Source organism: Micromys minutus (assembly GCF_963924665.1).
Source record: "Micromys minutus genome assembly, chromosome: 1".
In the NCBI taxonomy this organism is placed as follows: Eukaryota; Metazoa; Chordata; class Mammalia; order Rodentia; family Muridae; genus Micromys; species Micromys minutus.
Window position 1 is genome coordinate 150,848,731 of NC_137969.1, and position 22,360 is coordinate 150,871,090.

At 37.9% G+C, this 22,360-nt stretch overlaps 1 protein-coding gene across 5 annotated transcripts in view; it reads left to right on the top strand.

Annotated features, from left to right (window-relative positions):
- BIRC6 (baculoviral IAP repeat containing 6) overlaps positions 1-22,360 on the top strand; it is a gene marked incomplete at its 5' end in the record, with an annotated part of 154,276 nt that overhangs the window by 37,954 nt on the left and 93,962 nt on the right. For all 5 annotated transcript variants that reach the window (XM_080927706.1, XM_080927708.1, XM_080927707.1 and 2 more), the window contains 12 exons: positions 6,117-6,266; positions 7,838-8,063; positions 10,098-10,258; positions 11,257-11,346; positions 11,804-11,935; positions 14,137-14,315; positions 15,032-15,165; positions 15,847-16,008; positions 16,101-16,232; positions 16,709-16,806; positions 20,321-20,468; positions 21,782-21,915. In XM_080927706.1, the coding sequence (XP_080783832.1) occupies positions 6,117-6,266; positions 7,838-8,063; positions 10,098-10,258; positions 11,257-11,346; positions 11,804-11,935; positions 14,137-14,315; positions 15,032-15,165; positions 15,847-16,008; positions 16,101-16,232; positions 16,709-16,806; positions 20,321-20,468; positions 21,782-21,915 (1,746 nt within the window). The remainder of the gene's footprint in view (positions 1-6,116; positions 6,267-7,837; positions 8,064-10,097; positions 10,259-11,256; positions 11,347-11,803; positions 11,936-14,136; positions 14,316-15,031; positions 15,166-15,846; positions 16,009-16,100; positions 16,233-16,708; positions 16,807-20,320; positions 20,469-21,781; positions 21,916-22,360) is intronic.

Genomic DNA, 22,360 nt, shown 5'->3' on the forward strand with positions numbered 1-22,360 from the left:
ATAAGACTTGAGAGACATGTGAGACTTGAGTAGCTCTTATAAGTACTAGAAGGTTTCAGGAACTTTAACTTACTGATCATATGGTCATTGTTACTCTTAATGATCACACCAATTTTATAATGCATAAGCTTTTTATAGAGCCCATTTTGCAGGTCAGTAAGCGTAAGTGAAGGAGAAGTCAGTAACTAATCACAGGGCTAATGAATGGCAGAGAGGTGTTCTGCTAGTTTGTTGTCCGTCTTAAACTGTGTATACTGCACTGTCAGAGTATAACAAAAGCGGAAGACTCAGAGTGAGTTCTCTGTAGTCTTCAATATGGAGGATCTAGGGAGTTGCTATAAATTGTCCATATGGTGCTTCAGTGATTTTGTCCAGGGCACATACTTAGAGGATCCTAATATGTGAAGAAATATGATAAGTTTATTTCAATTTTTTGATGAGATACAGTTTAATAAGAATTTGAAAGTAGATTTATATATTCTTAGAGCTAGGACAGTAGGATCACCAAGAAACAATCTCTTGTGATTGGTTATTGTCTTGGCTGTTCTTGAACTGTCTTCAGTGCTGGGATTTCAGGTGTGCCATGAGGACCAACTTTTGGAGAGCTAAGACATTTTTCCCCTATGTGTAAGCCTCCACTGAGGCAGGGTCTCTCAGTTGAGTCCAGCTTTTGATTAGCTACTCTAGTTAGCCAGCTTGTTCCACGGGTCCCATCTCAGGCTTTTGAGCACTGAAATTGCAAGTGGCCATCATACCGTTCTGACATTTACCTGAGTTCTGGGGATCCAAACTCTAGTCATCATGATTGGAGGGCCAACTCTTTATGTACTTAGCCATTTTTTTAGCTCTAAAAATTTTTATTATTAAAAAATGTAACATGAACAAAAGCTAGAAGTATTATACATTGTTATTATACTTAATACATCCATGCATTAAGTAATATACATCTATATATTAAGTAATACTTTTGAGTAATGTTTAAATCATGTTGTGTGCTTTTTGACACGTTAATGTATGTGGTTATGTGCAGTGTATAGTACCTCAGCGCTGCTTGCTGCTGTATTAGTGTCCATTGGTTAACCATTCCACATTTCCCTCTCCCCTGACCCTGGCCTCTGTAACTGCCATTCCGCTGTGAACTTATATGAGATCAGCTTTTTTACATTTTCAGGACTCACTTCATTGAGGTACTTTCCTGATTTATCTTGTTAACATAACGATTTCTAGCTTTATTCATGTCATTGTAAATGACAGGATGTCAATTTTTTTATGGCTAAGAAGTATTACATTATTGTGTCAAATTTTTCATTCATCAGTTTAAGGGCAGCGCTTCTGTGAACTTGGGTGTGCAAATGTTTCTTTGAAACAGTGGTGTCCTTTGACAGTTTACTCAGTAGTGGGATTAATGGAATATATGGTTCTTCTGCAGTGAAAAGTTTCTTGAGAAACGTCCACCCTGCCTTTCTGTTGGTTTGTTTGCATTTTCATTACACATGTGTATGTGTGCACAGGCTCCCTCCTTCCAGCATATAGGTTCCAGGGATTGAACTCAGATTATCAGGCTTGGCAGCAGTTGTCTACCCACTAAGCCACTTCACTGGCCCCCATACTGTTTTTGATGTGTTTTTAAAAAAATAATAATGAAAAAACCTTGTATTTTATGTGTCACAGTATTTTCATGCAGTGCCTGAGGAGGCCAGAAGAAGGCTTCCTGTGAGGGGTTTACAGAGGATTGTGAGCTACCATGTGGGCGCTGTTCCTCTGGAAGACCAGCCAGCAAATGCTCTTAACTACTGAGCTGTCCTTTTTCCTGTTGAGTGTTTGGAATTTTTACACATATTTTTGATATCACCTTTAATGTATGCATTCTGCCTATTCTTTCTAATTCTCTTAAGTTAGGTCTGTACACTTTCTTACTGGTTATTGTGGTATGTATTTTTATTTTTCATATTTTGAGACAGTCTTTCTATTATGTAGCCTTGGCTGTCCTAGAACTCTTGTTACATAGAAGCCTTTTAGTTTTATGTAATCCCTTTTGTTTGTTTGTTTTTCTATTTATTTCTTTTGCTTTTGGTCTGGTCTGGAAATAAGTCTCTGCCTGTTTCATGTTCTGAAACAGTTGTCCTTTGTTTTGTTCTAGTACTTTACATAGTTTCTGTTTCTTTCCTGTTGTTTGAGATAGGACCTTATTCTATAGCCCAGGCAGGCCTGGGATGTTTATCTTCATTTAAAGTTTTCACAGGTGTATAGTGTATTTTGATTATAACTATATCCTCCCATATTATCCTGTTTTATCTTCCTCTTCTTTTTGTATTTTCTCCCCCCCTACTCACTCACTCTCTCTTTCTCTCTCTCTCTCTCTCTCTCTCTCTCTCTCTCACACACACACACACACACACACAAAGTCTCTCCTTTCTTGTCTCCCTTCCTCTGTTCCTCTCTCTCCTGACAAGATTCCACACCACACAGATACATATCCTCTGTCTTAGGGTTGTACTGCTGTGAACAGACACCATGACCAAGGCAAGTTTTATAAGGACAGCATTTAATTGGGGCTGGCTTACAGGCTCCAAGGTTCAGTCCATTATCAAGGGGGAACATAGCAGCATCCAAGCAGGCATGGTGCAGGAGGAGCTGAGAGTTCTACATCTTCATCTGAAGGCTGCTGTCAGAATACTGTCTCCCAAGCAGCTAGGACAAGGACAAGCCCACACCCACAATGCTACAGCTACTTCAACAAGGCCACACCTCCCAACAGTTCCACTCTCTGGGCCAAGCATATACAAACCATCATACTCTCCCTCCTGAGGTTTTTTTTTTTTTTTTTTTTTTTTTTTTAATTTTTAAATTGGATATTCTCTGTATTTACATTTCAAATGTTATCCCCTTTTCCGTACTCCGATTCCCCTCCCCCTCCACTTGATTCCATGAAGCTGCTCCCTCTCCCAGTCACCCTCCTCACCTCAGTGTTTTGGCATTCCCCTACACTGGGAAAATGCGCTTTTACTGGACCAAAGGCCTCTTCTCCCATTGACGCCAGATAATATTATCCTCTGCTACATATGCAACTGGAGCCATGGGTCTCTTTTCATGTGTGTTCAATGGTTGGTGTTTTAGTCCTTGGGAGTTGTGGAGGGTTTGGTTGGTTGATAATGTTGCAAACTCTTTTAGCTCCTTCAGTTCTTTCTCTAGCTCTTTCATTGGGGTTCCTGTGTTCAGTTGGATGGTTAGCTGCAAGCATCCTGAACTGTGTATGTATAATTACTCTGGCAGAGCCTCTGAGGAGGCATCTGTATCTGGTTCCTGCCAGTAAGCACTTCTTGGCCTCAGCAGTAGTGCTTTGGTTTGGTGGCTACATACAGGGTGGATCCCCAGGTAAGACAGCTTCTGAATGATCTTTTATTCAATTTCTGCTTTGACCTTGTATTTCTTTCTGTGAGTGTTTTGTTCTCCCTTCTAAGAAGAACTGAGGCATCCACATTTTGGCCTTTCTTCTCTTTGAGCTTCATAAGGCCTCTGAATTGTTTCTTGGGTATTCAGAGTGTTTTAGGGGTTTTAGGGCTAGTACCTGCTTAACAGGAGTGCATACCATGTGTGTTCTTTTGTGACTGACTGGGTTACCTCACTCAGGATGATAGCTTCTAGTTCTATCCATTTGCCTAGGAATTTTATAAATTTTATAAAGTCATTGTTTCTAATAGCTGAGTAGTACTCCATTGTGTAAATGTACCACAATTTTTGTATCCATTCCTCGGTTGAAGGACATCTGGGTTCTTTCCAGCTTCTGGCTATTATAAATAAGACTGCTATGAACATGGTGGAACATGTGTCCTTGTTATATGTGAGAGCCTTTGGGTATATGTCCAGGAGTGGAATAACTGGGTCTTCAGATAGTACTATGTGCAATTTTCTGATGAACTGCCACACTGATTTCCAGAGTGGTTGTACCAGCTTACAACCCCACCAACAGTGGAGGAGTGTTCCTCTTTCTCTACATCCTTGCCAGCATCTACTGTTATCTGAGTTTTTTGATCTTATCCATTCTGACTGGTGTGAGGTGGAATCTCAGGGTTATTTTGATTTGCATTTCCCTGATGACTAGGGATACTGAGCATTTCCTTAGGTGCTTCTCAGGCATTCGATATTCTTCAGTTGACAATTCTTTGTTTAGCTCTGTACCCCATTTTTTAGTAGGATTGTTTGATTCTCTGGAGTCTAACTCCTTGAGTTCTTTGTATATATTGGATATTAGACCTCTATCAGATGTGGGGTTGGTAAAGATCTTTTCCCAATCTGTTGGCTGCTGTTTTGTTTTTTTGACAGTGTCCTTAGCCTTACAGAAAATTTTCAATCTCATTAAGTCCCATTTCTCGATCCTTGGTCTTAGAGCACAAGCCATTGGTGTTCTGTTCAGGAAAATTTCCCCTGTGCTTATGTGTTATAAGCTCTTCCCCACTTTCTCTTCTAATAGTTTCTAAATAATAACAATAATAATAACAACAACAATAATAATGGTTTTATGTGGAGGTCTTTTATCTACTTGCACTTGTGCTTGTACAAAGAGATAAGAATGGATTGATTTGCATTCTTCTGCATGCTGACTGCTAGTTGAACCAGCAACATTTGTTGAAGATGCTGTCCTTTTTCCATTGAATGTTTTTAGCCCCTTTGTCAAAGATCAAGTGACAGTAGGTGTATGGGTTCATTTCTGGGTCTTCAATTCTATTCCATTGGTCTTTCCATAGGGTTGCTTTGTTTCCATAAGGGGGTTGGAGGAAGGTTTGTTTCTTACTGTTTCTATGTCAGCCTAACTTAGTGTTCATTCAGATTTTGTGTCTCTCACAGCTTTGTACAGAAAGGTCATGCCTATTTCTCTGCCTTTATTTTTTAATGGGATTCCTCAACTTTGTTTTATGTTGACGTGGATGCTTGATAGCCTGGGCTGACTTGGGGCCTCTTTGGTTGTTGCTGACCATGTGTGAAGCATCTGTGGGTCATGTGGGTATTTTGTCCAGCCCTTGGTACTTGTCTTACTACTTCTAATTTTGATAGATGCTTGGTTTTTAGTGCTTTGCTTGTTTTACACAGGACTATAACCTTAAGTAGAAGGTCTTTTTGGCATTCCAATTGAAACTAACATTTTTAACTCTCAAAGTTCTATAGGTCTCATTTCCTTAGGAAGTGGCAGTGAGTTGCCTGGTTTTCATGATTTAACCTTTATAGCTTTATAGTCATATATATAGAGGGAGGGGGGAAGCTCTATGTCATACTTTATGGGCTATATGACTATTAAAGTTTATAAAATATATTTTGCACACACATATACATATAGCTTCTCTTTTGGAAGTTGAAGTACATAAACTCAAGTTACAATGGAACATTATTTGTAATCATGGATTTTTGTTTTTAGTCTCACATATTTGCTGAGTTTGCTATGTTTTTATGTGACAGGTATGAAAACTAGAAATTTTATTTGCTTTGTAAAATTTTTATTGTGAGCACATCAAAGTTAAAAATATTTGTTAATTTTCATTACTTCTGAAATTAAGAGATTGGGATGTAGATGATAATATAATACCATAACACTACTGTATTAGTGTCCTTGTCTGTATGATAATCACAGTAACAGACCCTGTGTTCTTAAAGGTTTCTGGTAACGTTTAGATAAGTTAAAAAGTGTCAAGTGATTGTTTTCTATGGCATAATGAGAGTGGGAATAAGTGCCTCTTAACAAATGTGTGTGAGTGCTTCTTGCACGCGTGCCTGTGCTCGTGCTTCTGCCCTTGGAGTGCAAACAAAGCTGTACAATCCCTGAATTGAGTTACAAATGGTGTGAGCCACCATGTAGATGGTAGAAATTGAAGCCAGGGGCTTTGCATGAACAAGTGCTTTTAACCACTGGACCATTTTAGTACTCTGGAGATAAATCTCTGTATTTACTAAATTGTTTATGTTTATTTCAACTACATTTCCAGATTAATTGACACAGGTAACTTCTGTGGTGCTTTATCTGGGTGTCAAGTACTATTATAACAGATTATGAATTTAAATAATATTCCATTTAATTAAAAAACTATTTTCTATGTATTTGTTGATGAAATTTTACTATACTATAGGTGGTGAGCTTCATTTTCTCCAAATTGGAGGAACCTGTGATGATATTGATGAAGCTGATATTCTGGTAGATGGATCTCTTTCTAAAGGAATAGAACCATCTTTAGAAGGTTCCAGACCTTTATCAAATCCTTCAAGTCCTGGTATTTCAGGTAAGATACTACTTTTTTAAATAGTTAAAAATATCCTTGCAAATTTTTTTATATATAATGAAGTCTTCATTGCTCTGTTTAAAAATACATTTTTTGCCAGATGGATTATTATACCACTTATAATTATCTTTCTGGTAGCTGAAAAATATTTTACAAACAGTATAGAAAGAGATGATTTTTATAGACTGACTGACTACTCAGTATTTGTGTGACCTAAGAGGTAAATCTTATCATTTTTCTCTTTTGTTTTTGTAAATCTCATTTTATTTATTTATTTCTCTGTGTGTGTGTGTGTGTGTGTTTGTGTCTGTGTCTGTATGCATGCCACAGCACTTGTGTGGAGGTCAGAACTATGTAGGAGTTGGTTCTCTGTACTTCTATAACTCCAGTTCCAGATCTGACACCTCTTCTATCCTCCACTGGTACCAGGCACACCATGGTATATATGCATGCATGCATACATACATACATACATACATACATACATACATGCAGGTAGAGATTCATGAACATAAATATTCAATGAAGTAAATTTTAGCAGAATACCTAATAAACATTTTAAAAAGCAGTAAGTCAATAAAAGAAGCTTAAGATTTTTTCAGTGGAAAATGTGTTTAATAGTTGTAGTGTTGTACATCTTTAATACCTGCACTGGAGAGTCTCAGACTCTGGAGTGCTGAGAGTTTGATGCTAATTTTGTCTACAGTGAAACTCCAATTCACTTCCTCCCCATAAAATATGTTAAAACACATGCCAAATAGGAGTAATATCTAAGTTGTTATTCATTCTTTATGGTATCTTATATTTCAACATTTTGATGGTTTTTCTCTTACATAAAAAGTAAACTTTTGGTGATCACTAGTTAATGTAGTTCATTTTAGGAATTAGTAGCATAGAATATGGTCATTTTGAATGTTTATTTACTACTTGCATGTCTAGAAGATGTCTTTATCACAGAAGAGAAAGAATAGTTAATGCTTTTTGTTTGTAAGTGTTTATTGCCTTTGACTGTTTTACTCGATTATAGAAGGGCATTTCTTATGTAATTGCTGCTACCTTGCATTTGGTTTGTAAATAGCATGTTATCAAAGTTAATCACTGATCTGAGTGTGGGATTTGTATTTTAGTACTATTGGCTTTGTTGCCCTCAATTATTTATTTGTCCTTTTCTTTTTTTTTTAAAGATTTATTCATTTATAATATATAAATACACTGTTGCTGTCTTCAGACACACTAGAAGAGGGCATCAGATCTCATTACATGTTGTTGTGAGCCCCCATGTAGTTGCTGGGATTTGAACTCAGGACCTCTGGAAGAGCAGTCAGTGCTCCTAACCACTGAGCCAATCTCCCCAGCCCCTATTTGCCCTTTTTTAACAGCCTTGATTTGGGAGTATTGAGTCTGAGCTATCCCATAGCCAGTATATGTAGTAAGGAATAAAGATTCTTAAGCTTATTTTATTTATTTTTCATACATTTAGCAGTGTCATATTTTGAATAGACAAAAACATGAACTAAAATTATGTCTTTTTCTTTTTAAATGTTTCAAATACTACACTTACTACTATTAAGGAGTTGATTTATTGGTGGACCAGCCTTTCACACTTGAAATATTGACGTCTCTAGTAGAGCTAACTCGATTTGAGACACTGACTCCACGATTTTCAGCAACTGTTCCTCCATGTTGGGTAGAAGTTCAGCAAGAACAGCAGCAAAGAAGGCACCCTCAGCATCTGCATCAGCAGCACCATGGAGATGCTGCTCAGCACACACGGACTTGGAAACTACAGACTGACAGGTATGTGGCTTCTTCAAGGAGCTTGAGACCCTTGTTAGAAAAGTAATGTGGGGTTTTCAGCTATGTTGCCACTTCTAATATTGGAATATTAATAACTTTCTCCTTGTATTTGTCATTTGACTTTGGATATTCTTGTATTGCTTTGACTTGTAGGATAATGGGAGCTGACCCACTATTTGTTATTGATAGTTCACAGAGTTTTTTTTTAAAAAAAATTATTTCAATACTTGTGTAAAACCAGTCACTGTTTCAGACACAAGTCTTGTGAAAGTCATATTTTAGTGAGCATCAGTGAACAGATATATCGTATGCTGTATAGTCATAGTTCAAAGATGGCTGTGATTAGATTAACCTAGAGGTTGGGGAGGGGAGAAGACATGTGCAAGAGAGCATCCATAGAAAGCTCTGTATAGAGATTCTGATTCATGGGCAATGCAAATTGAAGCCCCTGACATAGCGTATCTTATGACTCTAGAGTAGAAAACCACTGTTGATGGAGTGTTGTGAATGTAGTAGAGAGAACTCAGTGGCAGGAAGTAAGGTCCTACTTCTGCATAGCAGGAGATGAGGGTTAGAGGCTTTTGAGCACACAAAAGCTTTGACAACAATATGCAGTACAGGATTACTCCTGAGTCTTTTGTAGGAATTGATAACAGGTAGTTATAGTTATAGATTGTGGTAATGGTAGGGTACTGGTAGATGCAAAGACTTTAGTTTGGTTCTTGAACTGTTGGGGGTTCCTTAGAAGATAGTAATAGTGATGCAGAAAGTGAAAAGAGAAGCGAGAATCTGTATATCATTTAAAAGTAAAGGGCATAGAATTTTTGGATATATTAACCTCTGATGTGAGAGGAGAATTTGTAGCAATAGAATAGATGAGGTAAGAAATTCATGTTTTACAGTGAAGATTCTAGGATCTCATTCATAGATCTAGGTTGGGGCCCAGGAAACTTTAGATAATTGATACATGATGAACACATCTCAAGGCAGGTACAGATTGTGAAGGTAAGATCAATGCCCTAAGTTTCACCTTTAAACAACAGGGGGTTATTTTGATTTATTCATATGTGTATATCTGTTTGAATGTATGCATCATGTATGTGTATAACCAATTAAGCCAGAAGAGGTTATCGGGTACCCTGGTACTGGAGTTAGTGGCAGTTATGAACTGTCCAGTATGGCTGCTTGTAAATGAACTTTGGTCCTCTGGAAATGTGCTCTTTAAACCACTGAGCAATCTATGCAGCCTCCCCCCCTCCCCTCCTTTCCCCTCCGTTCCCCTCCCTTCCCCTCCATTCATTGTTTGGGTCTGGGCCATCTGCTGGGTAAAGTGGGGAGGGGGTGTTCAGGATCAGGTGTGAGGAAGGACAAGAGAGATGGCTAGGTGCTGTGATAATGATGGGTGTGAGGAGGTGGGTGGGGGGCATCTTTAGGAGAAGACAGAGACCTGGGATAAGGGAGGCACCCAAGAATCAATGGAGGTGACCTTAGCTGTGTCTCTCTACATTGTGGATATGGAACCTGAAGAGGCTGCGTCCTATAACCTAGTGGGATCTCCAGTGAAGCGATAGGGACACCAACCCACCCACCAAATTTTTGACCCAAAATTTATTGTGTCTACAAGGTATGCAGAGATGGGGGATGGAGCAGAGACTCAGGGAATGATCAACCAATAACCAGCCCAACTTGAGACCCATCTGATGGACAAGCACCAATCCCTGACACTATTAATGATACTCTGTGAGGCTTGCAGACACTAGTCTAGCAAGGATATCCCCTTTTTTTTTTTTGAGGCAGTGCCTTTGTATTAAGTTTTGTTTAGAACTCTGTATCCCAGGATAGCCTGTTTCTTTTTGTCTCTCCATCATGAGATCTGTGTTTACAGGTATGCACTATCACACTCTGGTTGAGAAACATTAATATCTGTCAGAATGTATAACAAGGAATTGAAAAGGTGATGTACTGCTAATGGTATTTTGGTGTATGAAGGAAGTTTTTTTTACTTTATTTAACATTTTTCACCTTATCTGACAGCAACAGCTGGGATGAACACGTGTTTGAATTGGTTCTACCTAAAGCCTGTATGGTTGGACACGTGGACTTCAAATTTGTCCTGAACTCGAACATCACCAGTGTCCCCCAGATACAAGTGACACTGCTGAAGAACAAAGCTCCAGGCCTAGGGAAAGCCAATGGTAAGAGGGCTCAGTGACTACTGGAAGACCTTGTCCTGTGCTTCGTGTCTTTATAGGAGCTTGACCGCTGTTTTGGTGACTCTTCTGCTCCCCAGAGCTATTGACCTTTTATTTTTTAAAGTCATGCAAGAGTCAGAGTCATCTAAAGTACATTTCAGATTTTTCCAGTAATTCAGTAGTTTGCAGAATTTTTGATGGTAAATAATTTAATCATGTCTTTTGTGAAGTGACATTAGTTCCAGTCCTGTGACTGCCAGCTTTATTCTTTGTCTTTTTAAAGGAAGACTTGATGGTAAGAAAAGCGGTTTTGAAAATTAGTATTTGAAAGTAATCAGTCAAGCCAGCTTTTTATGTAATGCCAGAGATAATAGTAATTTTTCATGGATTTATTATGGTAGGAACCAGATATTGTGTCTTACTACTTGTTTTCCCTTTCTTTTTTCCCCCCCTTTTCTTTGAAAATTCATTTAAAAATATTGAGTATAAATTCAATGTAAAATGACAATAAGGGTACACACTTTGTAATCTGAAAATGTTCTGTTGCCAAAATTTTTTGTGTTTTCATATTTAAGTGAGGTGTGTGTGTGTGTGTGTGTGTGTGTGTGTGTGTGTGTGTGTGTGTTCTGTGCATTCTCATGACATTTTCATTTAATGAATCTAGACTTAGGTAATTGGTACCTTTAATACTTTGTAGGCATTTGTATTGTGCAGCTTAGGAAAGTACTTAGTTGCCAACAAGTTTTATATCTTCAGGCAGATATTTTATTACTATTTGTTGAGAAGACAAAATATAAAGCCATTGAGTTAGAAGTTTTTTCCTCTTAACAACAACTATTGTAAAGCATCTATGGGGAAAATCCTAGTAGCTCCCTGTTTAGCAGAAGAGTGTAGAGTTTTAGGCACAAAAATTACTGATACTAAGCAAAATTAAGTTTCCTACTATTTTTATCCTCTAGAAACAGCAGTAGATAGGCAGATCACCTTTCCTTTGTCTCCAGCTCTTAACATTGAAGTGGAACAAAATGGGAGCCCGTCCCTGGTTGATTTGAATGAAGAAATGCAGCACATGGATGTAGAGGAGTCACAGTGTGAGTTCAACCACAGAGCTGTTGTCCCTGGCCGTAAAGGAGTAGTGATTGTAATGCATCTGTTGGGAAAGACTTCCTGGTGGCTTGCAAAAGCTCGGTTTTAAGAGTATGATTAAAAAGTAACCTATAATTCTGCTTTGGCAATGTGCTGTAACTTCCATCTCACCCTTGTGAATATAGCTGTACTAATCCTTGTGTTTTAGTCTTTAATGCCTTGTAATTTGAAATCAAGTCATGATTCTATAAATGCTCTTTTCAAAATCAAGGTGAAATATAAAATAAGAGTAGAAAACAACACGTAACAGATCATTGAATATAGTTACTTAGCATGGTGATGATTTGTTTGAACACATTTTATGTATTGTATTTTATGTGGTGGTATCACATGGAAATGGGACGGATATATCATTATTTCTGATAATACACTGAAAGAAAAATATGTATTTTTTTGTTTTAGGTCTTAGGTTATGTCCATTCTTAGAGGATCATAAAGAAGACATTCTTTGTGGCCCAGTATGGCTTGCTAGTGGTCTTGACCTATCAGGTCATGCTGGGATGTTGACATTGACAAGCCCCAAACTTGTTAAAGGTGAAGTAACATATTTTATAAAAGTAGATTAAATAATGCCAGCATAATAAGAAAGTCACTTTGAAAACTGATCACAAAAATGCTGTTTTGTTTGCACCTTTGATTAGAACTTCCAGCAGCTTCTTGTGTGCGTGGCTGTCGCCTATCATGAGTACCTGTGTGTGTGAACTGACTCTAGGGTTTTCAGGTCTTCATGTGTCTTAGAAATAGGGTTATGTGGCTTCAGTTTTGTGTTTTAGGAAAGTGCCTGGTTTACATAGGGTTCAGCATTTAGTGGGTGGTTTTGTAATATACACCTTTAGATAAAGGTAAGTTCTGTATATACAAGATTCATTGTATTTCTTGACTGTGTCATTTGTTAAAGATTTGAGATATTATGATGTATTTGGGTTCATTCTGGGAAGTAGTGGTATAAAAACCCAAATCTCTTATATTATTTAGAGTATAAATTAAACTAATAAGGGAGAAGATGTTCAGATAAAACGGGGATGTTATACAGCACGAGAAAGGAAACTTTTAGTGTTTTTCAGTGTTTTATTATTATCAAATTCCCCCATGATCTCATATTCTTTTTTTTTTTTTCTTTCTTTCTTTCTTTCTTTCTTTCTTTCTTTCTTTCTTTCTTTCTTTCTTTCTTTCTTTCTTTCTTTCCTTTCTTTCTTTCTCTCTTTCTCTCCCTTTCTCCCCCTCTCCCCCTCTCCCCCTCTCCCCCTCTCCCCCTCTCCCCCTCTCCCCCTCTCCTCCCCCACTCCTCCCCCTCTCCCCCTCCCTCTCCCTCCCTCCCTCCCTCCCTCCCTCCCTCCCTCCTCTCTCTCTCTCTCTCTCTCTCTCTCTCTCTCTCTCTCTCTCTCTCTCTCTCCTTTTTCTTTTTGGAGATAGGGTCTCTACATAGCCCTGACTAGCCTGGTAAATCAAATTGGCCTGGAACTCAGATATATCTGCCTCTACCCCCTGTGTGACATCATACCTGGCCCTCATGATCTTTAAAGTGATAGAGGCAGTGTTGGCAGAATCTAATGGAAGAGTAAACGTGTGAATTGTGTCAAAAACAGTTTAAACAGAAGGTTGAGATGGAGAGTCATAACAGATCCCAGTAGTCAGGTATATTAGTAAGAAGAGTGTAATAGACCCTGAACTTTTCGGGCCAGAGAAAAACAAGTGAAGTATAGTCCAACACTGAAGGCAGGCAGGGATGTAGAAAACAGCAGGTGGTTTTGCAGTTATTAATATATCTAGTACGTGCTACAGCAGTAGTCTGATGGTTTGGTAGTTAGGTCTATTTATTTGAGTATATATTTGCAACATTTTATATTATAGGTGGAATCTGTGATTTCAGCTTAGTTGATACACATGGACTATATAGGGTTAGTAACTGTTAAGTGCTTTCTTGATGAGAGATAAAATTACAGGAGTTTTAGTTAACAGCAAGGTATGGGCACTATTATATATCAGAAGAAACTGAACTGCAAGAAGGAATTTGCCACATGCCTGAAAGGGGCACATCAGTCACCCAAAACCTGATAGATACATCAACTCATTTTTTCTTCACTTACAAAGTTTTTTTTTTTTTTAAAGTGAAGTAAAAATATCTTTGATTTTTAACTATAACTTTTAAAATGCTTTGTGTATGTATTCACATACATATATAAATGGACATATATGAAGGTTAGATAAAAGATTGTGAGTTGGCTTGGTGGTTAAGAGACCTGAGTTCAATACCGGCCCCACATTAGGCAGCTCATAACTATTTGTAACTTCCATTCTAAGGGCTTGAACACCTTCTGTCCTTAAGACACTGAACACACATGTGTAAGAACATACACACATATAAACATAAGTAATAGATAAAAATAATAATTAAAAAAATATTAGATAGAGCATATGCTACCATAATCATTGTTGACAGTAGTCCCTTACAGTTTACTTTTGTGGTTTTTATAGTCTGCAAAGTGTTTATCATTTAAATAAATAATGTCATTGGAACAGATTTGTAGAATGATTTCTATATACACAGTTTTCTAAATTGAGACTTTTTTTAACGCTTTTTTTTGGCTGTTATATCATAATTGTTCTGTTAGGTGATCAGATGATATACATTGGAATTTCTGGCCTTGTGTATTTTTCTTTTTGTGGAGTTAATCCTTAATCTTGCCCCATGATGATGAGGCAATAAATTGTTTTCTCACTCTTCACTCATCCAGGTATGGCAGGAGGGAAGTACCGTTCATTTTTAATCCATGTCAAAGCCGTGAGTGACCGAGGAGCAGATGAGATGTGCAGCAGTGGCCTGCGTCCTGTCGTGAGGCTGCCATCTCTGAGACAGCAGGGTCACAAGGGATACTCACTAGCTTCTCTCTTGGCAAAAGTTGCAGCAGGCAAGGTATGAACTTGCTTTTGAACAGGAGCAGTGCTGAGATTTGTTGGAAGGGTGATTCTCTTGGTTAATAGTTTGCCACTTGGTCTGTTTCTAATTTTTCCTTGCAATGATTTCAGAATACAAATAATTAAAATGTTTTCAGTTAACTTTGGATAAATAATTAGCTTTTATAAACTATATTGAATAGAGACTATTTTTAGAAGGTACTTTTCTTTAAACTCATGACTTTATTCCAATGGCATTTGAGAAGGCTGTTGCTAAATAATTTTAGAGATAGTCTTGATATCCACGGTTAATGTCTTTATAGGTATACAAGTTTTCTTATTTGTCTGAGTTTAGATTTTTCTGAATTTGGGTTTCATTTCTTTACCATTACTGTTATTAAGACACATGAGCATCAGTGTCAGCACCCATTGTTTAGCATTTGCACAGCCCTAGTTCATCAAGGCCTTCATCATAATCAGGCCCCAGAAGTAACTGGGTTATGAGCAGGTTATGGTAGGTGGAGCAGGCTATCGAAGGTTGAACAGATGCTGTCTCTGTATATGTTAGAGTTCTGTAGCTAGTTTTTCATTATTGGGCTTTAAAAATCTTCACTTTTTCTTGTTAAAATTTTGTGGAAAAATACTCATTTTTTATCTTGCATTTTTATTGGAATTTTATTTTTATTTTATATTTTTAGTTTGATTTGTTTGTTTCATTGTTATTAAATTATTTAGGAAAAATCATCTAATGTTAAAAATGAAAATGCAGGGGGCACTCGTAAGTCTGAAAACCTGCGGGGTTGTGACTTACTTCAAGAGGTCTCTGTCACCATTCGGAGATTTAAGAAAACTTCAATTTGTAAGGAAAGGTAATTACATTTTATTAGTCTGTTATTTTTTTTTTCCTGTTGTTTTAAAACAAGTCTCAGGTACTTCTAGCCTGATACTGAGTTGAACCCTTGCCTCCAACTCCTACATACTAAGCATTTAAGGTTTGCCTCTAAGTATATTGCAATTCTGTTATTGCAACAAAAGTATAAACAAACACATGATTGAACTTCTTTCCCTGGTAGTCCTTGCTTGCTTTCTCATTCTCTAAGTAAATTGCAGTCACTGAGAACGTTACTAATGGTGCTGTATAATACTTACTGTGTATGATGAAAGGTGAGAAATGGGAAAAGCATAATATAAGGACACATCTACATTCTCTTAGGTCACATTACTTATTGTAAACAGCATTCAAATTCTATACAGCACATAAGACTATTATGAAATCATTCTTATCCTGTTTTCTTTTTTCCTTCTCTTTGCATTGTTAGGACTTTAAACATTCTGGTACATTCTCTACTACTGAACTACATGCCAGAACTGGAAAATTTATTTTTTTATATTCATTATTAGAAATGAAACACTATATAACCCTCTATATTGCACAGCAGTAGTATGATCGTTCTGTTTTCATTGGTGTAAACACATTGTATTTACATGTATAAAATACATATATAAATACATGTATAAAACCACATGTGTTTATATTTTCTCTTTTTTAGGGTTCAGCGTTGTGCCATGTTACAGTTTTCAGAATTTCATGAGAAGCTTCTTAACACTCTTTGTAGAAGATCAGATGATGGACAGGTTACAGAACACGCTCAGAGCCTTGTGTTGGATGCTCTTTGCTGGTTAGCAGGAGTCCATTCAAATGGACCTGGCAGGTTAATAATTAGGATTTTGCTTGCTTTAATGATTTTCCTTTGACAGTTAGGATTTGGAGTCCAAAATGAATCTGTTTGCTGTTGTTTTGCAGCTCAAAGGAAGGAAACGAGTGCCTACTTTCAAAAACACGAAAATGTCTTTCAGACATTGTACGAGTTTGCTTCTTTGAGGCAGGACGGAGTATAGCACATAAGTGTGCCCGGTTTCTAGCCTTGTGCATTAGGTTGGTGTGTTTTTATTTGAAAGCATACTTTGTAACTGTAATTGTGCTTTGGTGCTCATATCTTGTCTATAATGGAATTTGACTCATCAGAAATGTATGAGTAACTTTTCAACAGTTGATGTTCTCTCTGGTCCTAAAGAAGAATTTGGGGTTTCTTAGGGTGAAATGCAATGTTAAATTAAGCCAGCTGGCGTAATTACTTCATGAGAATTTGATGAGTGGAGCCCTCACTCTTACTGCTTGATTGTCTACTGCCTTATTCTTGTTACTTAGCAGTCTTGATTCTTCAGCTTAAACTCTGAAACTTTATTGTCTAGGAAGTATTTAAGAGGGATAACTGTGTATTAGTAATGGTGATGGCCTAACATGGGAGAAGACTCTTGGGGACATGGATTTTTTTAAGTACTATGACAAGTTTAGAGTTTAATTTAAATCATAAATAATGTCTTTAAATCTCTTAATAAACAATTTTCCAGTAATGGCAAATGCGACCCCTATCAGCCTGGATTTGGATCAATTCTGTTGAAGGCTTTACTTGATAATATGTGCTTTTTACCAGCAGCTGCAACTGGTGGTATGTAAAGTCACTTTAATAACAAATATTTATAGTGAATAGTTTAAGTTATTCTTTTTCTTATTATAGTTGATCTGGATTATTAGTTCATATCTTGTTACTGGGCATGTGTAGATGCACCTATTTGTGTAGGTACATTTGTGGGGACATCAGAGAATCTCAGGTGTAATTTCTCAGAAATGTTGTCCAATACCTGATGGTGGTGGCACATGCCTTTAATCTCAGCACTTGGGAGGCAGATGCAGGCAGATCTCTGAGTTCTAGGCCGGCCAGCCATCCAGCCTTGAACAGAGTGAGTTCCAGGATATCTAGGGCTATACAGAGAAAACGTGTGTCAGGGAAAAATATTGTCCACCTTACTATTTCTTTTTTTAACTTTTTAATCAGTTATTTGTAAATTTCACATTATATACTTCAACCCTGCTCATCTCTTCTTACCTGCCTGCTGCCCTTGCAACCTTCCCCCAAGAACAGGAAAAAAAAATCTTGTATTGAAATCTGTTTTATGTCACAGTGTGTCCCACATTATACCCTTTTGTTCACACTTGTTTGCTTGCAAATTTTCATCACAATGAATTATTTGTCTGGTTCGAGGACTCTGGCTTCTACTGTACTATCAATAACCTTACTGGGACTTCTCTTGGATGTTGTTACCCTGTCTCATGGAGACCCTGTAGTTTTAGATCTGTAGGACTGTTCCCTTCATGGACTCATGCAGTTCGTAAGTGGGGTAGGCCAACTCTAGATGTTGGATATGGGCCTGAGAGGGATCTGAGCTGATTAACCTGACAGCTCTCCTGCACCCACACAGGTTTTGGGTTGGGGATGGTAGAAGTTTTGCAGCACTGCCCTGGCTAGGTCATCCGATGTCCAAGACAGTAAGGGTTAGACAGCTCTCCCCATCTCATGCCCTCAGGGCTGACACATCCTCTGTGCTACCCAGGTGATAATCAGGGCCTACTTTCCCAAGTGCTGCAGCAGCCAACCTCATAAGCTCTCATACAGGTTCACTTGCACACACCACCCCTTCGTGCCCCCTGCAACCAGGCCAGCTCTGAGTGTTGCAGCTGGTCAGGGATAGGACCAACTTTCCCACTCTCATGACCCCCAGACCAGCTCTCCTGCCTGCCATTGGTAGCTAGGGCATCATTTCCACTTCTAAAAATTACAATTCAGTTCTCCCTGCTGACATAGTAGGCGCTATAGTGTCTGAGCCATTTCACCACCTTATATGTATTTGTTGACTGGTTAGTAACTTGTGGTTTGTTAAACTTTCTTTTAGTAATAGGAGGGACAGGTGAGATGTCTCTGTAATTCAGGACACTTGATGCTATGCCTATTGACTTGAGTTCCATCCCTGGAACCCACATGGTAGAGACTGTGCTCGGTTTTCACATGTGCCTACAAGCACAACATGCACACTTGGACCTCTGCACTTATGCTGTGCATTTGCATCTACAGGTACATTCATATGCACATAATGATAGTAAATTAAGAGGATTAAAATGTAAACATCAGCAGTAGATAAGATGCACAGGAAGTCTCAGGTCATCTTGATGTTTCTCTTCTGCAACGTTAAAATTATCAAATTGTTTAGTTTACGGACTGTAGATCATATGTTACAGACTGAAGTGCCAGAAATGCTCGGGAAATGTCATAGATAAATAGTTCAGATATGTTATATGTTATTGAGAGTGACCATGGAAAACTGAGGACCCTAAAGGGTCCTGTGGAGAATCCATAGAAATGCCTTTCAAGAATAAATGCTATAAAGTTCATTCCCACTAATAGTACATGTACAAGTTAATAGAGACTTTTGTATTAGTTCTTTTGCTGTTACTGTGAAGGAATTCTGACTTGGCTTTTTAATCAAAGTGTGTTTGTACACACATAGATTTTTTTTGTACAAGCATTGCCTACATGTAAGTATTTTGTGTATGCAGTGCTAGGTGGCTAGGGGGAGACGGTGGCAGTCATGGGATTGTGGGCTGCCAAAGGGATACTGGGTTTCAAACCTAGGTTCTGGGTCAGTGTTCTTAACTATTGAGCTATCTCTATAGTCTAGTGGTTTTTATAGGCATTTCTTATGGTGTCTTGTAATATCTAGTTTATTTATCCATTTGTGTGCTTATCTCCAAGTATGAGCTCAGGCTCACTTAACTTGAGGTTTCCCTTAAACATCTAATCTAGTCTTGCTGTTTCTACTCCCCAAGTGCAGAGATTACTGAAGTAGGTTTCTGTTTTAGAAGTAGTTAACTCATTCATGTATTTCACAGGGATTTGACCTTTGTAGTAAACCAGAGAAATTTTTCTTAAAGTTGGTTGACAAATAATGGGGGTTTTCATTACCTTAGACTGTTTATATTTCCCTTGAACATAATTTGACTTAAACTGTTAAATACATAGACAGTGGTTCTCAGTCTTCTTGTTTTCCTGGCAACCCCAATCATGACTTTGTTTTGGTTGCAACTTCAAAACTAATTTTTGACACTATTACAAATCATGATGTAAATGTCTGATATGCAGGATATCCAACATATGACCACCACGAATCTGCACCTCGAAGCTTGAGAGCTACTTATTTAAAATACGGCATTTCACATTCCTTTGTTCACTGCAGTAACCTTTGATCTTTCCGTAGGTTGCTTACATTCTGAGCACGTTCTTAGTACTCAAATTTCTTTGCTAAGGCATCTATTTAATGTGCCGTGGTCCTTTTATTCATGCTGCTTGGGTTATATCTAACTGACAGTCTAGAGTGCTACTCCATTCATTTGCTAACGTGTACTGCTTGAAGATCACTGCCACCCAGTGTTTAGAACAATTTTGTATAGAGAAACAGTATTTCAGGAATTCTGATTTGGTCCTTCCAGTCTCTGCTTTTGTGGCTATTCACAAATGTTCTTTCTCACATTAATATGCTTCTTCTTCTTTTTTTTTCTTTCCTTTTCTTTTCTTTTCTTTTTCTTTTTTTTTTTTTTTAAACATAGTGTCTCTATGTGGCCACAACTATTCTAGAACTTGCTTTGTAGACCAGGCTGGCCCTGAGTGTTCTGCCTGCCTTTGCCTCCCCAGTGCTGAGATTAAAGGATGTGTGCACCACCATGCCTGGCTTGATATATCCCTCCTGAAAAATAGTATAAATTCCATTGGAAAACATTTGTGCATTCGTGAATGGTAGGCCATGCATGCCACAGTGAATATGTGGAGGTTAAGATTACATATAGTGTTGGTTCTGGGAATTAAACTCAATCTTTGTTGGGCTTTTGTCGGACAAGTGCCCATTCCTGTTCTGTTATTTTACCAGCCCTGTATTCTTAAATTAAGACTGTTTCTCAGGATGATGTTTATATTATTAATGTTCTAGAACTCTTTGTTCATTCTTCCTAAAGATTATCTTTCCTGAACAAGCAAGTGTCTTTCTAGCAAAGGTAGCTGTACTTTTAAATGTGTGAACTGAAGTTCTGTGTGGTAGAGATGAGGATGATGGACGTGGCTTGGCTGTTGTCTCCAGGTTCTGTCTATTGGTACTTTGTACTGCTGAACTACGTGAAGGAGGAGGACTTGGCTGGATGCAGCACAGCTTGTGCAGCTCTGCTCACTGCTGTGTCCAGGCAGCTGCAGGACAGGCTGACTCCACTGGAGGCTCTGCTTCAAACAAGGTATGCTTAACACCTGGTGTGAGCACTGGGCACAGCACTGTTCAGTGTAGGTTTGCCTGAAACACTGTTTTACCTTACAAAGAATACTTAGTTTGTGCTAACCATTCTAAATATGAGTCGAAGGTCCTCTTTTCTTTTTTTTTCTAGAATTATTCCCTTAAGCTATTAGTAACAGTCTATAATGTTTATACAGAGAGCTAACTTTAGTCTTTACATTTATTTTATGTGTTTTTCTTCCTGCATGTTATGTCTGCACTGTATGCATGCAGTGCTTACAAAGGCTAACAAGATTTGTTGGATCCCCAGGCCTGGAGTTACAGATGGCTATGAGCCGCAAGTTGGGTCTGATTTTTCTGACCCTAATTGTATTTAGCATTTAAGGATACTTTACTTAATACAAGAGACATTTAATGTTATTTGTTAATGGGATAACTTTATAGGTATAATTATGTAAATCTCTTGTTACTTTGATATGAAACTCTTCTGACTGCCCGTTGATTTTTAAACTTTTAATTAACATAGTGAAATGACAAAAGTGTGGATTAAACTTTTTTTCCCCCTCATCAGCTTTCCCTCTACCTTGAGACATGGATTCTCTGTTGTAGCCTAAGCAGTCCTGGAAACTCAGAGAACCACCAGCTTCATGAGTGCTGGGGTCAAAGACCTGCTCTACCATTCCCAGCTAGTCTGCAGTCTTTACATTTTTATTTTATTTTTCATGTATGAATGTTTTGCCTACATGTGCCTACATGTGCATATATACACATGCATAACTGGTGATTGTGGATGCCCAAGAAGGTTACAGATAACCCAGACCTGGAGTTACGACTGGTTAAGAACCACAATATGGGTACTCGGAATCAAACTCTGGGTCTTCTACAACAGCAGCAGTTACTCTTTACCATCAAGCTCTTTCTATCCCCTAGTCTTCAGCTTTCGAAGTTGGGCATTTCTTATTTGGAACACTGCTTTTATAACAACTTTATTCATAAATTCTGATTTTGATGAAAATTTTCCTAAAGTATTTATTTTCTCCATTGTCATTATAGTGATAGAGTGGGAGAAAAGAGTGTTTATTTTCTTTTTTTGTTTCTCCCTCTCATACCTCATGCTGTCAGTACAGTCTTGCTGGGTTAGCTCCCGGCTTATTTAATCATTTGTATTGACTCTCTGGACAGTGTTTTGAGTGTAATTTTCTCCGTGCTCACTGAATTTGATGCCCCTTTAGTAAAACTGCTTTGACAACTGAATAGGTAATTTTTAAATTAAATGGCTGAAACGTAAAATGTTTAATGCATTATTTCATTTCTCAGATATGGATTATACAGCTCCCCATTTGATCCAGTCCTTTTTGACCTGGAGATGAATGGCTCTTCTTGTAAAAATGTATACAATAGCAGCATTGGCGTCCAGTCAGACGAGATTGACTTATCGGATGTTCTTTCAGGTACTGACCTCTTTTATTAAGTGAATGAGACATGAACAGTCTGTGTTCATAGTCAGTTCATCTTTCTTATTGTCAGGTACTGAGTTTTAAGTTCTCATCTCTATTGTATCTAATAATACATTCTGTCTTCAGAAACTGAAGTTGTTTTTTTAAAGAACCTAACCATAATGCCTATAGGATATGTAATGATACATAAAGTGTAGCTTTTGTGTCTGGCTTTGAGTTACATTTGGGTTAATCAGTAGAGACTGAGAAATTGTTTTGAGATGGTTTGAACCTTAAAGAAGTATCTGCCTGGAAAGTCTACACTTGGTGCTACTTGAGAGTTTGCAGCTGCCCAAACCTTGGTCCTAAGACACTTCTGGCAAACTTAGAGTTCTTACTTTTGATTATGGCTAGCCATCGTCAAAACAGACTGACATTTGTATGGGTTGTCTGCTTTGTT